The 17,775-nt window shown below is 30.1% G+C and overlaps 3 protein-coding genes across 21 annotated transcripts in view; 1 reads left to right on the forward strand and 2 right to left on the reverse strand.

Annotated features, from left to right (window-relative positions):
- Positions 1-106: 106 nt before the first annotated feature.
- On the forward strand, positions 107-16,154 carry LOC108000604 (leucine-rich repeat-containing protein 58). Its single transcript, XM_017061035.3, has 6 exons — positions 107-190; positions 3,635-3,894; positions 5,566-6,075; positions 6,317-6,533; positions 6,703-6,892; positions 7,168-16,154. Exons 3-6 carry the CDS (start codon positions 5,603-5,605, stop codon positions 7,329-7,331), a joined length of 1,044 nt encoding a protein of 347 aa, XP_016916524.1. The 5' UTR covers positions 107-190; positions 3,635-3,894; positions 5,566-5,602; the 3' UTR covers positions 7,332-16,154.
- Positions 1,178-3,529, reverse strand: LOC108000605 (mitochondrial ribonuclease P catalytic subunit). The gene is made up of 4 exons (XM_017061037.2): positions 2,192-3,529; positions 1,871-2,108; positions 1,614-1,738; positions 1,178-1,518 (listed from the first exon to the last, which is right to left on the reverse strand). Exons 1-4 carry the CDS (start codon positions 3,019-3,021, stop codon positions 1,197-1,199), a joined length of 1,515 nt encoding a protein of 504 aa, XP_016916526.1. The 5' UTR covers positions 3,022-3,529; the 3' UTR covers positions 1,178-1,196.
- The window catches only part of LOC108000569 (protein kinase shaggy-like), a 153,923-nt gene continuing 149,152 nt past the window's right edge, over positions 13,005-17,775 (reverse strand). For 18 of the 19 annotated variants that reach the window (XM_062079711.1, XM_062079704.1, XM_062079715.1 and 15 more), the window contains one exon: positions 13,005-16,821. In XM_062079711.1, the coding sequence (XP_061935695.1) occupies positions 16,453-16,821 (369 nt within the window). In that variant the 3' untranslated portion in view covers positions 13,005-16,452. The remainder of the gene's footprint in view (positions 16,822-17,775) is intronic. The other variant, XR_009831207.1, reaches the window with a different exon arrangement.

A 17,775-nucleotide genomic window follows, 5' to 3' on the forward strand; every position in this document is an offset into this window, starting at 1 on the left:
TTATTGTATTACCCTAATGGTGCATTTTGCGCCATCTGATAGTACATTTCTGTATATATACTTTGTTATCGACATATTGTATTTCACCACAGATGAGATACAGAATAGATTTAACATTTAATGGAATTTTATGTCTTATGTTCTGAAATACCGATTGTGCAAAAAATCATGTGTTCTATGATTTGGAACGGTGAGTATAAAAAATTTATATTCTATTCAATTAAGTAGTAAAAAAAAAAAAAAAAAAAAAAAAAAAAAAAAAAGAATAAGAAAATCAAAACAATTGGTTAACAAATTTTAAAAATAATTTTTTTGATACATCTTCTCATAAATATTTCTATTTCACTATTGCATATAATATTAATATAATATATAAATATACAAAGATAGATATGTATGAAATATATATAATTAAGATATATAAAAAAATTTAATTGAACAAAAAAAATATGTTAAAATTTTTAACAAATTAGACAATAAATAGGATAAGAATTAGGGAATAAGCGCCATCTTTAGAATGCCACAAATGAAACACGCAAAAGAAAAGACAGAAAATAGTGAGAGAAGCATAAAGATAGAATAAAAGTGGACTATTAACATTATCTTTTGAGTACTTTTGAAAATATTTTTTTGAAAAAAATCTTTGCATTCAAAAGATGGCGCTGATTTCCTAATTTTTATTTTATCTTTGTCCTTCTCCCACTTTTGCTCTTATTTATATTTACTATGACAAACCAACAAACATGAAATGTCAATAGAATTCACAAAAATATGAATTATTTTAAGAATGATATTAAAATAATAAAAGTCCTAGTAATCGAGACATTAAATGTAAAAAATATATTTAATATTAAGTTTATTCTATTTCTAATAAATTAAATGAAGGAATGATAAGAAATCCACAAAATAAAAAAGAAATTAAAAATTTTTCAATTTATATAATATTAATATTTATAATATTATATTATAATATTTTTACTACATTATTTTATTTGATTATTATATATAATATATATATATATATTATATATAATAATCAATATTATATATATTATATAATCAATAATATATCATTATATATATTATATATAATATATATATATGATTATTATATATAATATATATATATAAAAGAGAAAATAATAATTAGAAATTTATAATTATATATAAACAAAAATATGAATAAATATATCATTTTATTTATGCATTTGGAGACAAATCCAATGATTAGAACATGTATGTCTTTGTCGATTTCCAATTTTAGTAATATATGGTACATGCCAATAATTATCTTGTTTATGAGCAACCGCGTCAATTTGTACTTGTGAATTTAATTTTATTAAACCTCTGTATTTATCAAAAATATATTGATGCGAAAATTGCCATTTATTAAAGAGAATACTTAGCTCAGTATCTTCAAGAGCAAATTTATGTTGACGCATTAAATCCTTAGAAATAACTATAGCATTTTTTCCACTTGAAAATGCTGCATATAATACGAATAAATCATCATGTGACCTGTAATATTAGAATAACAATATTAATATTAGAATAAAGTATTATATTTTTTTATTATGAAATAATAAAAAAAAATATACAAATGCAATACAAACCAATTGTTAACATAAAAAGTATTTATTTTTATATTTAATTGTTCGAAAAAATTCTTCATATGTTTTCTTCCAATGATCAGAATTTTTTTATTCTGTTTTTCAAAAGTTTTAATGAGTTCTATGAGCTAAAAAATATATTAATTTTTAATTAATCATTTATATTTTATTCATAAAAAAAATATATTCATTACTAAAATATCATTATAAATTTATTTATAATGATATCGAGTTATTCACTGTAATTATCAATTATTTACATTATATTTATATATTTTATAATTTTGAGTATAAATAACATTTAATCCATCAATAATAATATCAAATGGTTTATTTTTATCGATAAATGTTATAAATTCTTTTATTTCTTTTGGCAACGTTACATAATACATGTTATCAGGTGCAAATTTTTTTTTTATAGCTTCAAGTAAATATTTAAAATCTTGTTCAGATACATTCATTTGTGATAGAATTTTGTTACATTTACTGCATTTTGAACTATATAAAGAAAAATAAAAGATATAATAAGAAACAAGAAATTATTTATTACTATTTATATTATAATTATTAGATATATATACTTTAATATTGTTGTTTGACTACCAATCCAACCATGTTCGATACATGCTGTCATATATTCTAATACAATATTCTCAGTAGGTTTAATACCATACGTATTCCATAACATGAACATTTTCTCAACTTTTTCATTAAATGTATGTTTTTCTTTTAAACAATATTTTAAATATGTAATACATATATTATTTCCATCAGGTCCTGTTTTTTTTTTCATAGAATTAATTAAGTATTCATATGCTAACTTTTCTTGTTCATGATCAAACAAATATGAAATTAAGTCATTGTATGCTTCTTGAAGCAAGTGATTATTATCAATTGCTTCGTATTTTTCTATAACTTTAATAGCTTCCTTCCATTGGTTTATTTGACATAAGCTTTTAACAAAAGTATTACTGATATTTGCATTAAACGAAGTATATTGAATCATAAGTTTATTATATATACTTAAAATATGTTTTTTATCTGTTTCTGTAATTAAATCATTTTTTAGATGATATAATTTCAAATATCTTGTTATGGTATGTACTGTAGGATTATAATTATTATCTTCTAAAAATTTATAATAATATATTCCAACATTTGGATGATTCTTATAATAGAACATATTCAAAATAAAAGAATCAAGAATTGACAAATTATCACATTCTGATTCAATATAATTTCTCATACTTTTCCATATTTCTTTTGATGTACTACTAGGTTCTACTAATACATTTTTATAATTTTCCGTTAAATAATTCCAAAATGTATCAAATTGTTTTGTCTTATCTATATTTATTGTATAAAATTTTTTAGTTATGTATAATAATGATTGGCGCAAATATAAAATCATGTTAGAAAAATGTCATTCAAATTAATATATAATTTTCTGCTTTTAATATATAGTTTCGTTGAACTTACTAACCTAAATTTATAAATCTCAAAAAAAAATCTCAAATTATAAACAGAAAGATACTTAAAATATTTAGAATATCATATATATATAATCATATGTTTCATTCACTTATGTAAATAAATAAATTCCTCTTCATTATTCACTTTTTATCGATAAGTTGCTTAGTATTACATAGAAATAACAAACTTACACGTGCACGAATATTGCAAATGAATTTTGAAATTATATCAATCGGTATGTTATTCAGTATAAGATGAATTGAAAGAAAAAAAAATGTAATTGATATAATATGAAATTGATTTTAAATATATATATATATATATATATTATTACATTATTATATTATTATTATATTATTAATATAATTATTAATTTTAATTAAATATAAATTTAAATTTAAATATAAATTTAAATAAATTTAAATTGTATATAATTTTTTTTGAAGCCAGAATTGAATCAACTAATAATGGATTTAACAAATAGATTTAAAAAATATAATTTTTTCTCATATTTAAAAATTCAAATTTTTTTAATCTTTGTCGCCCACTAGTTACAACGGTACTGAGACTTGACATGCGATCTGTGATGTCAAGTGCTTCTGAAACAATATAAGGAGAATTGATAAAACCAGATATAGTTCAGTCTCAAGCCTTGCGCTTGCACATCTCAAGTTGATCGTGCATCGTGCAGCCCAGTTTCTTTATAAATCGTGACCGTACGTGCTACGAAACTGGGAACAGTGAACGTCCAAGACGATCGTGCAACAAAGAGGAGGGAACACGTTCTGACGAGATTCGAGATTGCAACGAGGTAAGAGAATACGTTGAAAAGTTATCGTATGATAAAAATATTCGAAAAATTCATAATTACAAGTAATTAGTTTTGCGATCAACTAATTTTAATTTTATGATTTTATGATCTGTAAGCGTTTTAAAATAATAACGGAAGTCCTTAAGTAAATTCAAAATGCAATTGTTTTAAAAAATTCATTGTAAATTCATCGTCAATAAAATCTTTCCTTTGTAAAATTCTTTATGAGAAAATTATGTATTTGTATTATTATTATCTAGAAAAACATTTGCATATTTGAATAGAAGAAAGAAAATAAAGAAAATTATTTTTCGTTCAATGAAAAAAATTATTTAAATTATCGTCGATTTTGAAGAATAAAATATCGATAAAATTTTGATTCTTTTGAATTTATTAAATTGAATATCTTAATAATATCTAAATAATTTATAATACAAAACAATTGAAACATATCATATTCACGGTGTACCATGAAAATTCATAATACTAGAAAGTAATTATTTTTTCGAACAACGTGAATCGAGTTATCAATAATTATTAATTTACACGATTTTTATGACAAGATTTAAAATAAGAAATATACGTTATCGAGACAGTTTTACGCAATGTTTCACGTTCTCTAATGTTCGATGACATAGCAAAAATTCAGACGTTTTTAATCGTAAATATATTGAAGAAAAATAATATTTCTCGAATAATATTTGAATAAAGAATAAATCTTTTTAAATACTTGATAGTCCACGAAATATATTTATCTGACATAAAATTTGAGATTTTTATACGACCAATTAATCATATGATAAATCATATGATTTATTTAAATGAAAAAACAAAATTATATTGTAATATTCTACTTCGATTAAATGAAATAATTTTGATATCGAATTTTGTATAAAAAAAATATTTATGAAGAATATTCGAAAAAAAATTTCCGTATCTTGTTTTCTATGTTTGTAACATTTCGTTAAAAAAAATTATCTTTTAAAGGATCATGTTAATTATTGATAAATGCATTTGTTTTTCTCATTTTCGTTTTTTACGTAATACAATATACATACATACATAGAAATTTTGAAATATTATATTTATCGATAAAATAATTAATAAAAATTATTGTTGTTAAACTTGTTTTTCACATTAATATAATCATAATTCATCTAACAAAGAAAGTTATAACGAATGTAATAACGAGTTAATAGTAACGAGTGAGATGAGTATTATTCTCGTGAAAGAGATATCGATTAATGCGAGAAAAACGATAATGATATTATTTTTTAGACATTTTAGATTCGTTTTGATGACGAAATAATTAAAATAAAGGTAAATCGAAGGGAAAAAAAGTAATAAAACCATTTATTACTTTTATTAAGTATTCATGATTTTTCAATATACATAATTAAAAATTAATTATAAAATATTGTTTATATTTGCTTTTTTAACTTTTCTCTTAACTTTTGCCTTTCACAAATAACTTAGATCACGTGTCATGAGATATTAGATGGATAATTTACTCTGTTTAAAAAGAAAAAAACACTTGTATATTTGATATGTATAATATGTATAATAATGACAAAAAAAAAATATTCGAGATTATTATTAACCTCATGAAAAATAAAAAATATTAAACTGAATAAATTATTAATTTCAAATGAAAATCTCATATCTTTTAAGGTTTCTGACACATCAGTGGTTCAGTGAATTTTTATTTATGGAGAACTACACGTCGGACTCGAGCGATTCGGATTCCAGTACCAAAACATTGGATCTATCCTATCTGATGCTCAACACTCAATTGCTAAACGATCATTTTATCAATACGAAAAATCCAGAAAACGTAGACACATTGCTACTCCACCAAAATCGATTGAACAACATTCCACAGATGATAGTTAGGTTCACGAACTTGAACTCATTGGACATATCAAATTGCGGCCTTCATCGACTCCCTGATTTCCTTGGGGATTGCCCTCTCACGTGTCTGGTGGCTAAGCACAATAATTTGACGAATGATTCTTTGCCTAAAAATTTTCAAAATTTGTCGAGACTCAGAGAGCTGAATCTGAGCGGTAACAGATTGACAAATTTTCCACTGCAAATTCTAGATCTGACAGAGATTAAGTATCTGTATTTGGGTGGTAATCAAATCACTGAAATCAGTAAAGATGTTTGGAAACTGCAAAGGTATTTTCCAGTTCATTTGTCCGCGATAGTTTAATCCTGGAAACTAATTAATCAAATATTTCGATTTTATAAAGTATAAAGCTTTCCTTGCGTGCGCCAAGAAGCATAGTCATAAAAAATATCAAGCATAAAACTTACGTATACACATCGAGTATTTAAAAAATATTTCGATCTATCTTTTATCTTATTAGAATACTTGGAAGAATAGAAAATGATAAAAAATTAATAATTTTATTTAAAGATTGCACGTTTTATCGATGGGTGGAAACAGATTGACGGAAGTGCCATCCACCTTAGGCGAGTTAATGTCTCTTCAGGCGTTGATATTATGCGACAACATGCTGGAGAGTTTACCTAGTTCCATAGCAAAATTGACCAACTTGAAATCATTGTTACTTCACAAGAATAGATTGAGAACATTGCCCACTGAAATCATCACGTTAAAATGTTTGACAGAGGTGATGTAAAATAGTATAAAAATGAAATATATAATACGAATTACTCTTGAATTTACCAATCTTGATATATTCTATCTGTAAATGTATATGCGCGAAGAGAAATTAAAATAATTGTAATATCCTTATATGTAACAATTGTAATATGTATATTTTTATTTTTTTGGTTCAGTTATCTTTGAGGGATAATCCATTAGTAGTAAGATTCGTATCGGATATGACACACAATCCTCCATCCCTATTGGAACTGGCCGCTAGAGTGATAAAGACCAATGACATCCGATACGATAGGGAGAGTATACCAAGGAACCTGGTGGAGTATCTAAACAGCGGTCACCGTTGCGTCAATTCTAAGTGTAAAGGTCAGCGCCTAGACTTGTATAAAATTCAAAGTTCAATCAGCTTGACCACCAGCAACATCCATTTTTTTTTCGATTCATGATCGGCGGCGTTATCACGACTGCACTATTGCACACTGTATACGTGCACTTCTCCTTGGAATTGTTTTCACATTTCAATCTCGTGGAACAAGTTGAAACAATGCACAATAATAATACGAAAGACACTATTGAAATTGCAATTTTCATCTTTCTCGTTATATTTTTAAAAGATAAAATGTTTATTCGTTTCGTTACAGGTGTATTCTTCAATAATAGAGTAGAACACGTCAAGTTTGTCGATTTCTGTGGAAAGTATCGTCTACCTCTGCTACAATATCTTTGTAGCAGGAAATGTATAGAATCACGAGATGGAGACGAAGTGGTCAGTGGTGCGATGATAAGAAAAGTTCTTTTGGGCTGATTACTATTAGATGAAATTTTACAACTTCAAGATTTGTTATCTTTCCGCTCAAAAGAGATAGAAGAATATCGATCGATCAACGATTGTCAAATACAGTTTCAAGATTTGAAGGTTGAACGGAAGAGATAAAGGAGGGATTATGACTTGCAATATAATTGCACATTTGAATAGAAAATTCGAAACTCGAGACATGTATGTATATATATATACACATATACATATATATATATATATATATATATATATATGTATATATATATACACATATACATATATACGTACATTGATTGTAAATTGAACATAAGTTAAAGAAAAGTTCAATCAAACGATAATATCGCTAATAAGTCTTTCAAAACTGATGAATCGTTTTTGCCAAAATTGCCATTTTTATATATATATACTATACGTACATATAAAATATACGTATATTTGACCGAGTTTTGTTTCGTTTGCGTTGCATACTTACTTGCTTTGTATCCGCATCCATCGTGCAGAACTGTAGCGAATGAAACCGCAGTGTTTGTTAACGTTATCGTTTTATTGTTAAATAAACCACAAAATCTACAATAATAATAATCATATTATCATATAGAGTCTCCGTAGGAACGGAGGCGTTCGATCCTCGCTTAAAACACATCCATTGATTTATTTCTACGATTACCGATTATCGACTATTCTCTCGTGTGTGAACCGTGTAAAACTGAAAACATCCGTCAAGTGAACGGTAGCGAAGCGAACGATGTTACTTTATTATCGTGATTCGTCGATATAGAGTCGTTTAAGATTCATAGAGAACATCGTTATTTTTTTTTTTTCTTTTTTTTCATTTTTCCCCCTTTTTTTTTTAATAACTCGAAGTAAGTCGGTGACAATCTTCGTGAATATAGCAATATCGTATTAAGAGTTCGCTAGTCTTTTTTTCTTTTTCATTCTGTTTTTTTTTTCTTTTTTTTCTCTTTAATATCGCGTATAATGTGTTGCTGTGTTTATTAATTATCTATACATACATATGCATATTCATATATATGCGCTCTGTTATATTATACATTACATACATGTATATGTACATACATGTATGTACATACTTCGATTTCCCCCCTCCCCTCTCCCTCCCCCCTCCCTTCGCCGCTCTATTTCTCCAGCGAACGAGTATTCTTTGTGTTCACACGCGTCAGGCACTCCATTTCGCTCGCACACAGCTGCACGTTCGTCTCTTCTCTTTTCATATCACGATCTTTCTGGGATCGATGTGTTTTCTTAATTTTTTTTTTTTTTCCTTTTTTTTTTCATAACTAACTTCTCATCATCTCTCTTTCGTTCTCTTTTTTTCTTTTCGTTTTTTGCGAATCTCACGCCATTCACATTTGATACATTCACAGATTCTTCTTTTTCCTTTTTCCTTCACAGATTATCTATATGTATATTAACATAATTTTCCCTAGTTATAATCGCGAGTAACGATAACCCTCTCGGTATGGCATTTATGGTTGTCAGAGGTGTGAACGAGATGTTTTCGATGATTAATAGTGCGTTATGGACGTTTTGTTGCTTATTTTACAGAATACGTGTAATAAAAATGAGGTTGTGGTACAAGTTCACTGAGACTTAGCGTTATTAGATCGGATCGACGAACGGGTATGCTCTCACCATGGTTGCCGGCTATAGTCGGCAAGCGAATATAAAAGCGTACCGGCTTGCTGACTATAGCCGTCCACTATAGACGTATAGTATTTCGAGTAAAAGCACGAAAGATTGATTATAGTCAACAAACTCCTAAATATTACACTTTTTACCGCTGATTATATTCGACTTGTAGCTTAAGTAAGCGTATAATGACGGTCGACTATAATCGACTTACAGTAATGAAAATACGTAACCAGCCATAGGAGACCATCGATCATAGCCGACGAGTTAACTTAGGTGAAAGACTTTAGTTCCGGACTATAATCGTCACGGCGAACATATACAGATTATAGGGATCGCGCGAAATATCAGGCACGAGCCTACTATAGCCTGTACGCGTTCTCTTATTACTCGACACGATAACATGTTTCAAGGGGGGGAGTGTGATCGTATAGTCGACGTATATAGACTGAAAGGAGCATACTATGATCAGTGAAAAGATCCACGAGACCGTCAATTATATTAAAAATCCATCAAGCACTCGACTATCCGTGACTATACTTGGTTCGCAGACTGTTATACGTGGCCATACCGGAAGGGGTTAAACACTCATTCCATAGGCGAATGTGTATCTCTAACGTGGACGCCGTTACATGACTATAATCTCTCCGGGCTGCGAACGACCGTGTATAGTCACCTCCGTTCCTCTTCCTCCCTTCTTCCCCCCTTTCGCCCCTAAGAATTTCCATCCTTTCTTTTTCTTTTTCTTTTTTCCCCCGACTTTGGCGCAACCGTGTTGCACAGAGCGGGGATAATAATACGAGGAAGAGGATCGTGTAAAAACGGATCGGCTATCAGCAATCATCCGAACGGAACTCGATTCCGGTTTCAATAATACCAATCGAGAAATCATGGCTGATCTCATTCGGAAAAGCGAATAATTCTCGAGTATTTATGGGACTCGAATATCGTTCGACAGAGATGTAAAAAGAAAAGGAAGAATAACGCGGACGAATCACGCTGAGAACGCGGCATTCCACGTTAAGGAACGTTTCTTTTTTTTTTTTCTTTTTTCTTTTTTCCGTGGAACGAGTCAAATCAACGATCGATTCTGTCGGATAAATTGGCGAGGGGATATACGTGTGTCATGTATACTTCTGAAGAGGATGTCCTATAATCATAGCCTTGTAAATGAGTCGTTCAAGCGTTATAGATATCATGAAAGAGACAAAGAGATAGCACGTACGTTCTTTTTTTTTCGATTATATGTCGGCTATCGTACATATCGTATCGTAGAAACGAGAGATATTAGCATACGTTACAACTGATATTGCCAAAATATCTCCACTCTATCTCTCGAAATCGAAAATCTTTCTAATCTCCGAAAATAGTGGGTACAAGTGTTCTTAAATATCGATCGTCTACTAGTTATGGTTGTTTTTTTTTTTTTATTCTTCGCGACAAGTTTCTCCTTGTCATTGTTTTCTTCTTTTTTTTTCTTTATCTTATGCACAGGTAATACGCGTGAAAGTAATACGCTCACTACGGATAGAATCGCTACTGTGGTGCAAAAGTAAAAAGCTTATAAAAATTCGATCGTGTACGTATGTATGTATGTATGTATGTATGTATGTAAGATCCGCCTCTAAAAATTCTGCTCTAAAAAATCTCCAAGACTCGATCTGACATTCAGCTTTTTCCCTTCGACTGTGGTCGAAAGATCGTATTAGATATTAACCCTCGACTGGTATCGTTGGATTTTTTTTATTTATTAAGCGACATTGCTTACACATTTTCGATCATCATCGTTGAATCGTAACAATCTTATTAAGCGAAATTCGGGACAAAAGGTTGGAAAGCGAAACAAACGCACGAGACTCGTCATCGATCATCGAACGATACCAATCGAGCGTTAAATGGCGTAAAAAGGATATTGTTCAGTTTCATCCATTCGTTTCTATTATTTACACGCATAATATTTCGCGATCGAGATCGATAAAGGGGGTGCGCGCTGATCAAATCATCACTACTGCTACTACTACTGAATCAATTATATTGACGCATTGTGACGCCAGTGTATCTACAGTATCGAAGATGAGCTATACATGGTACAACATTTAGAATTATCACCGATCGAATTATAAGAATCTGATCTTATATAAGGATTATTCACGAATGAAAGGTGTCTTTTAACAAACGTAAGAAAGACACGGTAGAAAACGAGAATAGGATTACAAAGAGTACTTATACACTGAGCCTGTGTGACACGTGAAGTTTAATACGAAATTTTTATTGCGTCCTTCGAATTTTACATTACGAAAAAAAATTACTCGTGACAAGAAGAAAGGAGTTACAGTTTTTTCTTTTTTTTTTTTTTTTGTCTACGAATCAATCAATCAAGAAACAAATAATCGTTTATTCATCGACGAATTTCGTATTAATTAATCACTATTATAACTTAAAAATATATTCGTCCTTAAAAATACCGTATACATGTGCATATACGGTATTTATATACCGCAACGAAACGAACTTACTTTTTTTTTTCTTCTTCTTCTTAGTTTAGATCGATTATTCGCCATCCTTAGGATGCGTACGACACGAAAAACAGGAAAAAATTAAAAAAATGATCGTAACGATAATTCAACAATTCATCGTAATTGAAGCGTTTTCCGTTCATCATGCGTACAATATTGGAAATATACAGGGCTTACTACACTATTTCAGCCACGATCGTTCAAAAATCGTGCATATTCCGATTGAATTTTCGAATTTCTTTCTAACGAATGATACGTCTCAGAATTAATGGGGGGAGGGGAGGTGGGGGAGAAAAAAAGGAAAAAAAAAAAAGAATAACTTTCACAAACAGAAATAGAGTTAATGAAACATCATGGATAATCGTGATATAATGACTCTTAAAGAGATCTTTAATTTTTCTTGCATGATAAAATTATTATCGTTCTTGCTCTACAAAGATACTCGACAGGAATATATTTTACGATCTGTAGCTTCGTACCGAAGCGTCGAATCGAACGGAAAATAAATGATTCACGATTGAATAACGATCGAAAGCCATTGCTAATTTCCTTTGATCGATACACAGCTAATTAAATATACTTATAAATATACTCCTCTCGAGACATTTTTTTCTCTCTCTCCTTCTCTCTTCTTCCTTCCCTCCATCCCTCTCTTTCTTTCTCCACATATATACATATGCACATCACACACTCATACATATATGCATATATATGCATATATATATATATATAATATATAACATATAATATATATATATACACACACACACACATATTAAATTACTTTATTAACGTTTTTTTTTCTCTTTACACAATTATTACAATTTATTTACTAGATGATTCGAAACGGTGCGACATGATGATAGTAATAATAAGAAGACAAAGAAAAGAACTGGTGATTTTTATGTGGTAACGGTAATGAGAATTTCAGGCAATCGATGACAATAGTTGTTCGAATAGTCAATCGCTCTTTTTTTTTTCTTCCCTTTCTCTCAATCTAATTCGTGTTTGTTGTTTCTTCTTATTTTTCACTTTCTCTTTCTCTTTCACACCATCACTTACTTCTCACTTTCACTCTCTCTCTTTCCTACTTCCTCTTTTTTTTTTTTTTACAATAAAGTTAATCATTAATCGCTATTGTTAAAAATTAATTCGAAATATATTTGTATAAATATATACACATATATACGTAATTTAATAACACATATTACGCGTATATGTTTATATAAGTCACATATATAATAAGTAATTTTCATATAGTATGAACTTTTAATATTTTTTTTAATAGTTTTCTTCTTCGTTATTCATCGTTATTTATCGTTACTTATTTACATTTTGTAAATGTCTGTGTCTGTAATGTCTGCTTGGCGTACTTTTTGTAATAGAATAAAATGTAAACCAAAGGATAAAACAAAATAAGAAAATATCGGAATTGATTTACTACACTGTTAAAATTCCAATTCATCTTTTTATACATACAGATTTGATCCCTTTAATCATACGACGATTCGTCTTGTTTTTTTTTCTTTTTTTTTTCTTTTTTTCTTTTTTTTTTTTAGACTATATAACTTAATTTTCTTTCAAGTTCACGCTGAAATGATATTCAAAGTACGCAAAATTACAAAACAAAAGAAAGATTGAATTAGAACTAAATCGATATAAATTTTTCTTTATTAATAGAATAATCTCGACAATTAACCAACAATTTACTCTTTAAGAAGTGCAAGATTTCTTCGTATTTGTTTTTATCCCTTCTTCTCCCCTTCTTCCCCATATAACATAATTTGTGTTGCTTTTTGCGGCTGCTAATCATTATTCTTTCGTCCGTCTAAAATTTAAAAATAATAATTTCCCTTTTCTCAGATTTTTCGAACACTCGTCAAATACTTCCAATTCTCTCTCTCTCTCTCTCTCCCTCTCTTTCTCTCTTTCTCTCTCATTTCCAAGATGTCAATTGACAAAGGGAATTTAAATACATCAATCTTACTACGTATTGTTCAAGCATATCAATAATTTCACAGGATATGCTTAGAACTTGCCGGATGTATCACGGCAAATGAAAGACAAGATGGTTTCATTAAGCAGAAGTTTAAATAATGATACGTTAAAGTTTTAATAAGTAATTTTTCTTTTTCTAACGAATTTTTCTTTTTTTTTTTTTCTTTTTTTCTCTCTTTTCGACAAAGACCAAAATTGATAGAAATCGAAAGAAATAAATTATTATATAATTCTAAATTCTATAATTCTATAATTCTAGCGAATAAAAAGATGATCAATATTTTTACATCGATAAAATTATTGACTTATGCTTAAAGAAATGTCGGAAAAATACCATATTATCGATAAAAATTCCATGATCGATGTATATCTCGACGAATAATCAGATTCGTTTCTTTTTTGTTTTAAATAATAGCGATAAGGGAAAATATCATTGTACGATTGTCAAAACATAAAGATTAGTTTTCTTCGGTATTAAAAATGTATTCCGTTTTGCGTGTTCGGATTAGGAAACGAAAGAGTTGGATAAATTTATCCGATCGTTCATACAGCAATGAGAAGCAATGAATTACAATTTAAATAACTGAAGAAAAGAAAAAAAATTGTTCGTGTTAATCGTAATTTAAAAACGTATCGTAATTTACATCGTATCAACGCGGATAAAAAATTTTGAAGCAAAATATCTTAGCACATCTCTTTCTCTCTCATTTTCGCTCACTTACTACTTTCATTCTGTCCCCCCTTCCGTCACACTCCCTTTCACTTTTTCTGTTATTGATCTATCATCTGTCTTCCATTTTGTTCTTTCTCCCTCATTTTTCCCATTTTCTCAATCGAGTCCTTTTCTCCTTTCTCTAAAAAAGAAGGGAACTGAAATAAATCATTCGGTATTGACTTTTATCGATAGCCTCCTTTTTTTTTTTTTTTTTTTTTTGTAGTTTCTTGAGACGCGATATGATATGTAGAAACGTGTAAAATGGCGGCTAACTCACGCGCAACATGCTCCGAAAGATCCAATTGCATAGAGGTCGTTTTTTCATCATTTAAAAAAATCGAAATTCATCGTGCGAAATATACAAAACTCTTTGTACACTTCTACTAGTTATTTCGCCGCATAATTCTGCAAGACAATCAATTAACGAAGCGACCATCTTGATCTTCGACATCTCGATCAGGAAAGTCAGAAGTCACTCTATCCGACAACGTCGTTTCTTTCGAGAACATATAAAATATGCATGGTGATGCGTACGAAAGAATAATCTATATAATTCGCTTATAAGTCTGTACTTACTACTGTCTGTTCTTCGCATGCTGATACAGAAATGAAAAAGAAACGTTACAAACATTTCTAAAATCCTGTTGACACAAGAAAAATAAATTGTGACAGTTTTAAAAAAGAAAATCGCACTCTGTAGAGTTTCGTCGCGTAGGATGAAAAATATCGCTCGGTTGTAGCCGAGTGTCCGTTAAAGAATATACAACGATAATCGTGTGACAATTAAATACGTAACGAATAAAGTACTCGAGTTAATTAGCGTTCATTTCATTAAATAGAGGATAGCGATTCGAATCGTCCAGGCATGGCTGACTGAATAGGCACGAACGAGTGTGTACGTAATACGAGAGTGTTTCACGTGTCGTGTCCCAATAATGGAAATTTTCTTTTGTGTCTCGTCCAAGATCATCGGATACATATTTCCTTTTTTCTTCTTCTTCTTTTTCTTCTTCTTCTTCTCCTTCTTCTCTACTAATCGTATCGATGTACGCAACATATCTCATCGTCGGAAACATAGTCTTAAGTCGATAAGATAGAGATTGTGCACGCAAATTATTCTTGTTATGTGTTGTAATGCGTTGTGTGTGTGCGTGTGTGTGTGTGTGTACGTGTGTGTGTGAGCGTGAGTGTTCAATCATGAATTTTCCACGTGAAATTTTTCTCTTGTTCGCGAAAATATCGATCAACGCTCGAATTTTGAACGCAATAAAAAATAATGTTCCTAAATGTTTCACGAATTTTTATACATTATACAATTATAATTATCGGAATGTTCGTCATTCCCTTTTCGCCGGTTCGTTCGTCTCATACATTTTGGAGGGAACTTGCAACTTTTCTTACTCTCGTTCTTCGCGAAAGCCTAGCGATTTTCTTACTCCTCTGTAAATCTTTAAAAGTCATCGATATAAGTGTCAAAAAGCAAATAACTCTTATTTATCTCTTTAATATAATAGCTATGAATGCGTGTATTTGTATGTACGTGTATTTGTATGTTCCGTGAATGATAAAATGATCGACGACACAAGCGACGTGAATACTACAAGACACAATGTATGATGGTACATATCGTTTGTTTTCTTCTCAGCTAGAAAAAATTCGCGTTCATTTTTTTTTGTCGTTTTGTCTCTTTCTTTCATTGTTTATAGCAATTATCGTTTAAAGTTAGTGGTTACGGGCCAGTTCCTATAATATATATACATATTAAATTCAATATTTTGTTGTTGTTGTTGTTGTTGTTGTAGTTGTTATTTTTGGCAATAACGTGGCAATCAAGCACTCGCACACGCCACTCGAAATTTGGGGTATCCCCAGGCGAACCCGTTACAAACAGGGGAACTATATTTTAATAATTCTATAATGATATTTTCGTCATTCGTGTTTCAAGCAAACAAAGCTCAAAATACCAGACGGTATCGCCATTCGCATAAAGTTGAAAAAATTTACAATTAAGGGACTGTGTATGCATCGTGTATGTTATGTTGCTTATGGACATCCTCCTCAAAAGAATATCAATATTCCTTTCATTCGTTCGTTCTTCTATCTTGATCTACTTGAACTTTTTTCTTTTTTTTCGTTTTCTGTTAAGGCTAGTTTCTAACACGTGAATTCTTTCGGTTTTTCCGTCTCTCTCTTTCTCTTTGTGTCTTTCTCGTTTGTTGTTTAATTAACGTTAGAAATAAAAAGTAGCTTAAGCCATGTTCGATTGGCCGGGGTCTGTGTTCTTTGAGGTGGATAACGTGGCGTTCACGTTATTATCACTAACGTTACCACTGCTACCCGCGACAGGTTCCGACTGGCCTCCAGCATTCTCCGAAGTCTGCATGTACTTCGGCTTTAGGATCGAGTTTAAGGATGGCTGAATCCGCAGCTCGTATTCTGTAAAGTTAAATAAAGGGGGAAGTTCTCGGCCATTTGGTAATCGCGTACCCTGCTCCCGAAGTTCATCGAAGAAAGGATGAGCGCACGCTTCCAACGGTGTGATTCGGCCGGATGGCGTATACTCCAGGAGACCAGCCACTAATTCCATCGCTTCCGGCGGCGTACGTGCCCTGAACACCTGCAAACACCCAAATTGCATTATTCCCTCTGCTCTCCCCCCTTTCCATTCTTTTATCATTTTCTACAATGGTTAATCCGTGGTTAACAACGACAATTCATCGTGTTTTTCTTTCTTTTTCAATTTTCATTTCTGTTCTCATAAGAATATTCTTATGTTAGAAAGAAAAGATTTAATTTTCTTGGCATTTCCTTGCAAACAAAGTATACTATAGTAGAGGCAACAAGTTTTATCCGTTCAAACATCTATTATCGCATCGATCAGTGAATACGCAAATGGAACGATATTGTTTTAATTAAAGAATACTGAATACTCTTTTTAAAAATTAATTTTATACCATTCTGTCGCTTTTCCTTCATTCTTGTCACGTGCAGCCAACCAAATTGTCAAATATCTCGTGTTCTTTCAATCGTTTCTCACGATCGTTACGAATACATTAGCATCAACAATCGTTCGACACTTTTTAATCATCGTTGACACAAATTTTACCATATCCAATTAAATATATGTTTATCGATATATCGTTGTCCATCGAACCAATTTTACTCGTTGAATTAATAATAAAGAAATTATCGAGAAAAAGATAGATGTACAGGGAAGAAAAATCTTAAGTGAACAAAAACTTTTGCCTCTATTATACGAAATCACACAGCATTATGTAGATTGAATGGAAACCTAATATAACGGCAAGCAATAAAAATACGGCAGCAATACGTTTTTAAAATTTAAAAATTTCTGTCTGATCGGTGTATTAGGTGACGTATTGTTATACTTGATCATTAGTAGATATGAGATGCTTCGACTTTGACTAAATTTTACATTTGTTCGTAAGTACGGTGTAAAATTTATCGATTCGGGATTTGGCCTTTTAAAAAACAAAAAAACGCATCTGGTGTACATCGAGTTTTTTCTGTTTTTTGACAAAAAGTATTTACTTGAAGAAAAAAAAAAAAA

Source organism: Apis cerana, linkage group LG9 (assembly GCF_029169275.1).
Source record: "Apis cerana isolate GH-2021 linkage group LG9, AcerK_1.0, whole genome shotgun sequence".
Classification (NCBI taxonomy): domain Eukaryota; kingdom Metazoa; phylum Arthropoda; class Insecta; order Hymenoptera; family Apidae; genus Apis; species Apis cerana.

Excerpts from the sequence above, each read along its gene's own strand:
- LOC108000604 (XM_017061035.3), top strand. The coding sequence starts at position 5,603 with ATGGAGAACTACACGTCGGACTCGAGCGATTCGGATTCCAGTACCAAA. Across the intron at positions 6,076-6,316 it reads GATGTTTGGAAACTGCAAAG|ATTGCACGTTTTATCGATGG; the intron begins GTATTTTCCAGT and ends TTTTATTTAAAG. Across the intron at positions 6,893-7,167 it reads CGTCAATTCTAAGTGTAAAG|GTGTATTCTTCAATAATAGA; the intron begins GTCAGCGCCTAG and ends GTTTCGTTACAG.
- LOC108000605 (XM_017061037.2), bottom strand. The coding sequence starts at position 3,021 with ATGATTTTATATTTGCGCCAATCATTATTATACATAACTAAAAAATTT. Across the intron at positions 2,109-2,191 it reads AGTCAAACAACAATATTAAA|TTCAAAATGCAGTAAATGTA; the intron begins GTATATATATCT and ends TTCTTTATATAG. Across the intron at positions 1,739-1,870 it reads ATAAAATATATAAATATAAT|CTCATAGAACTCATTAAAAC; the intron begins GTAAATAATTGA and ends TATATTTTTTAG.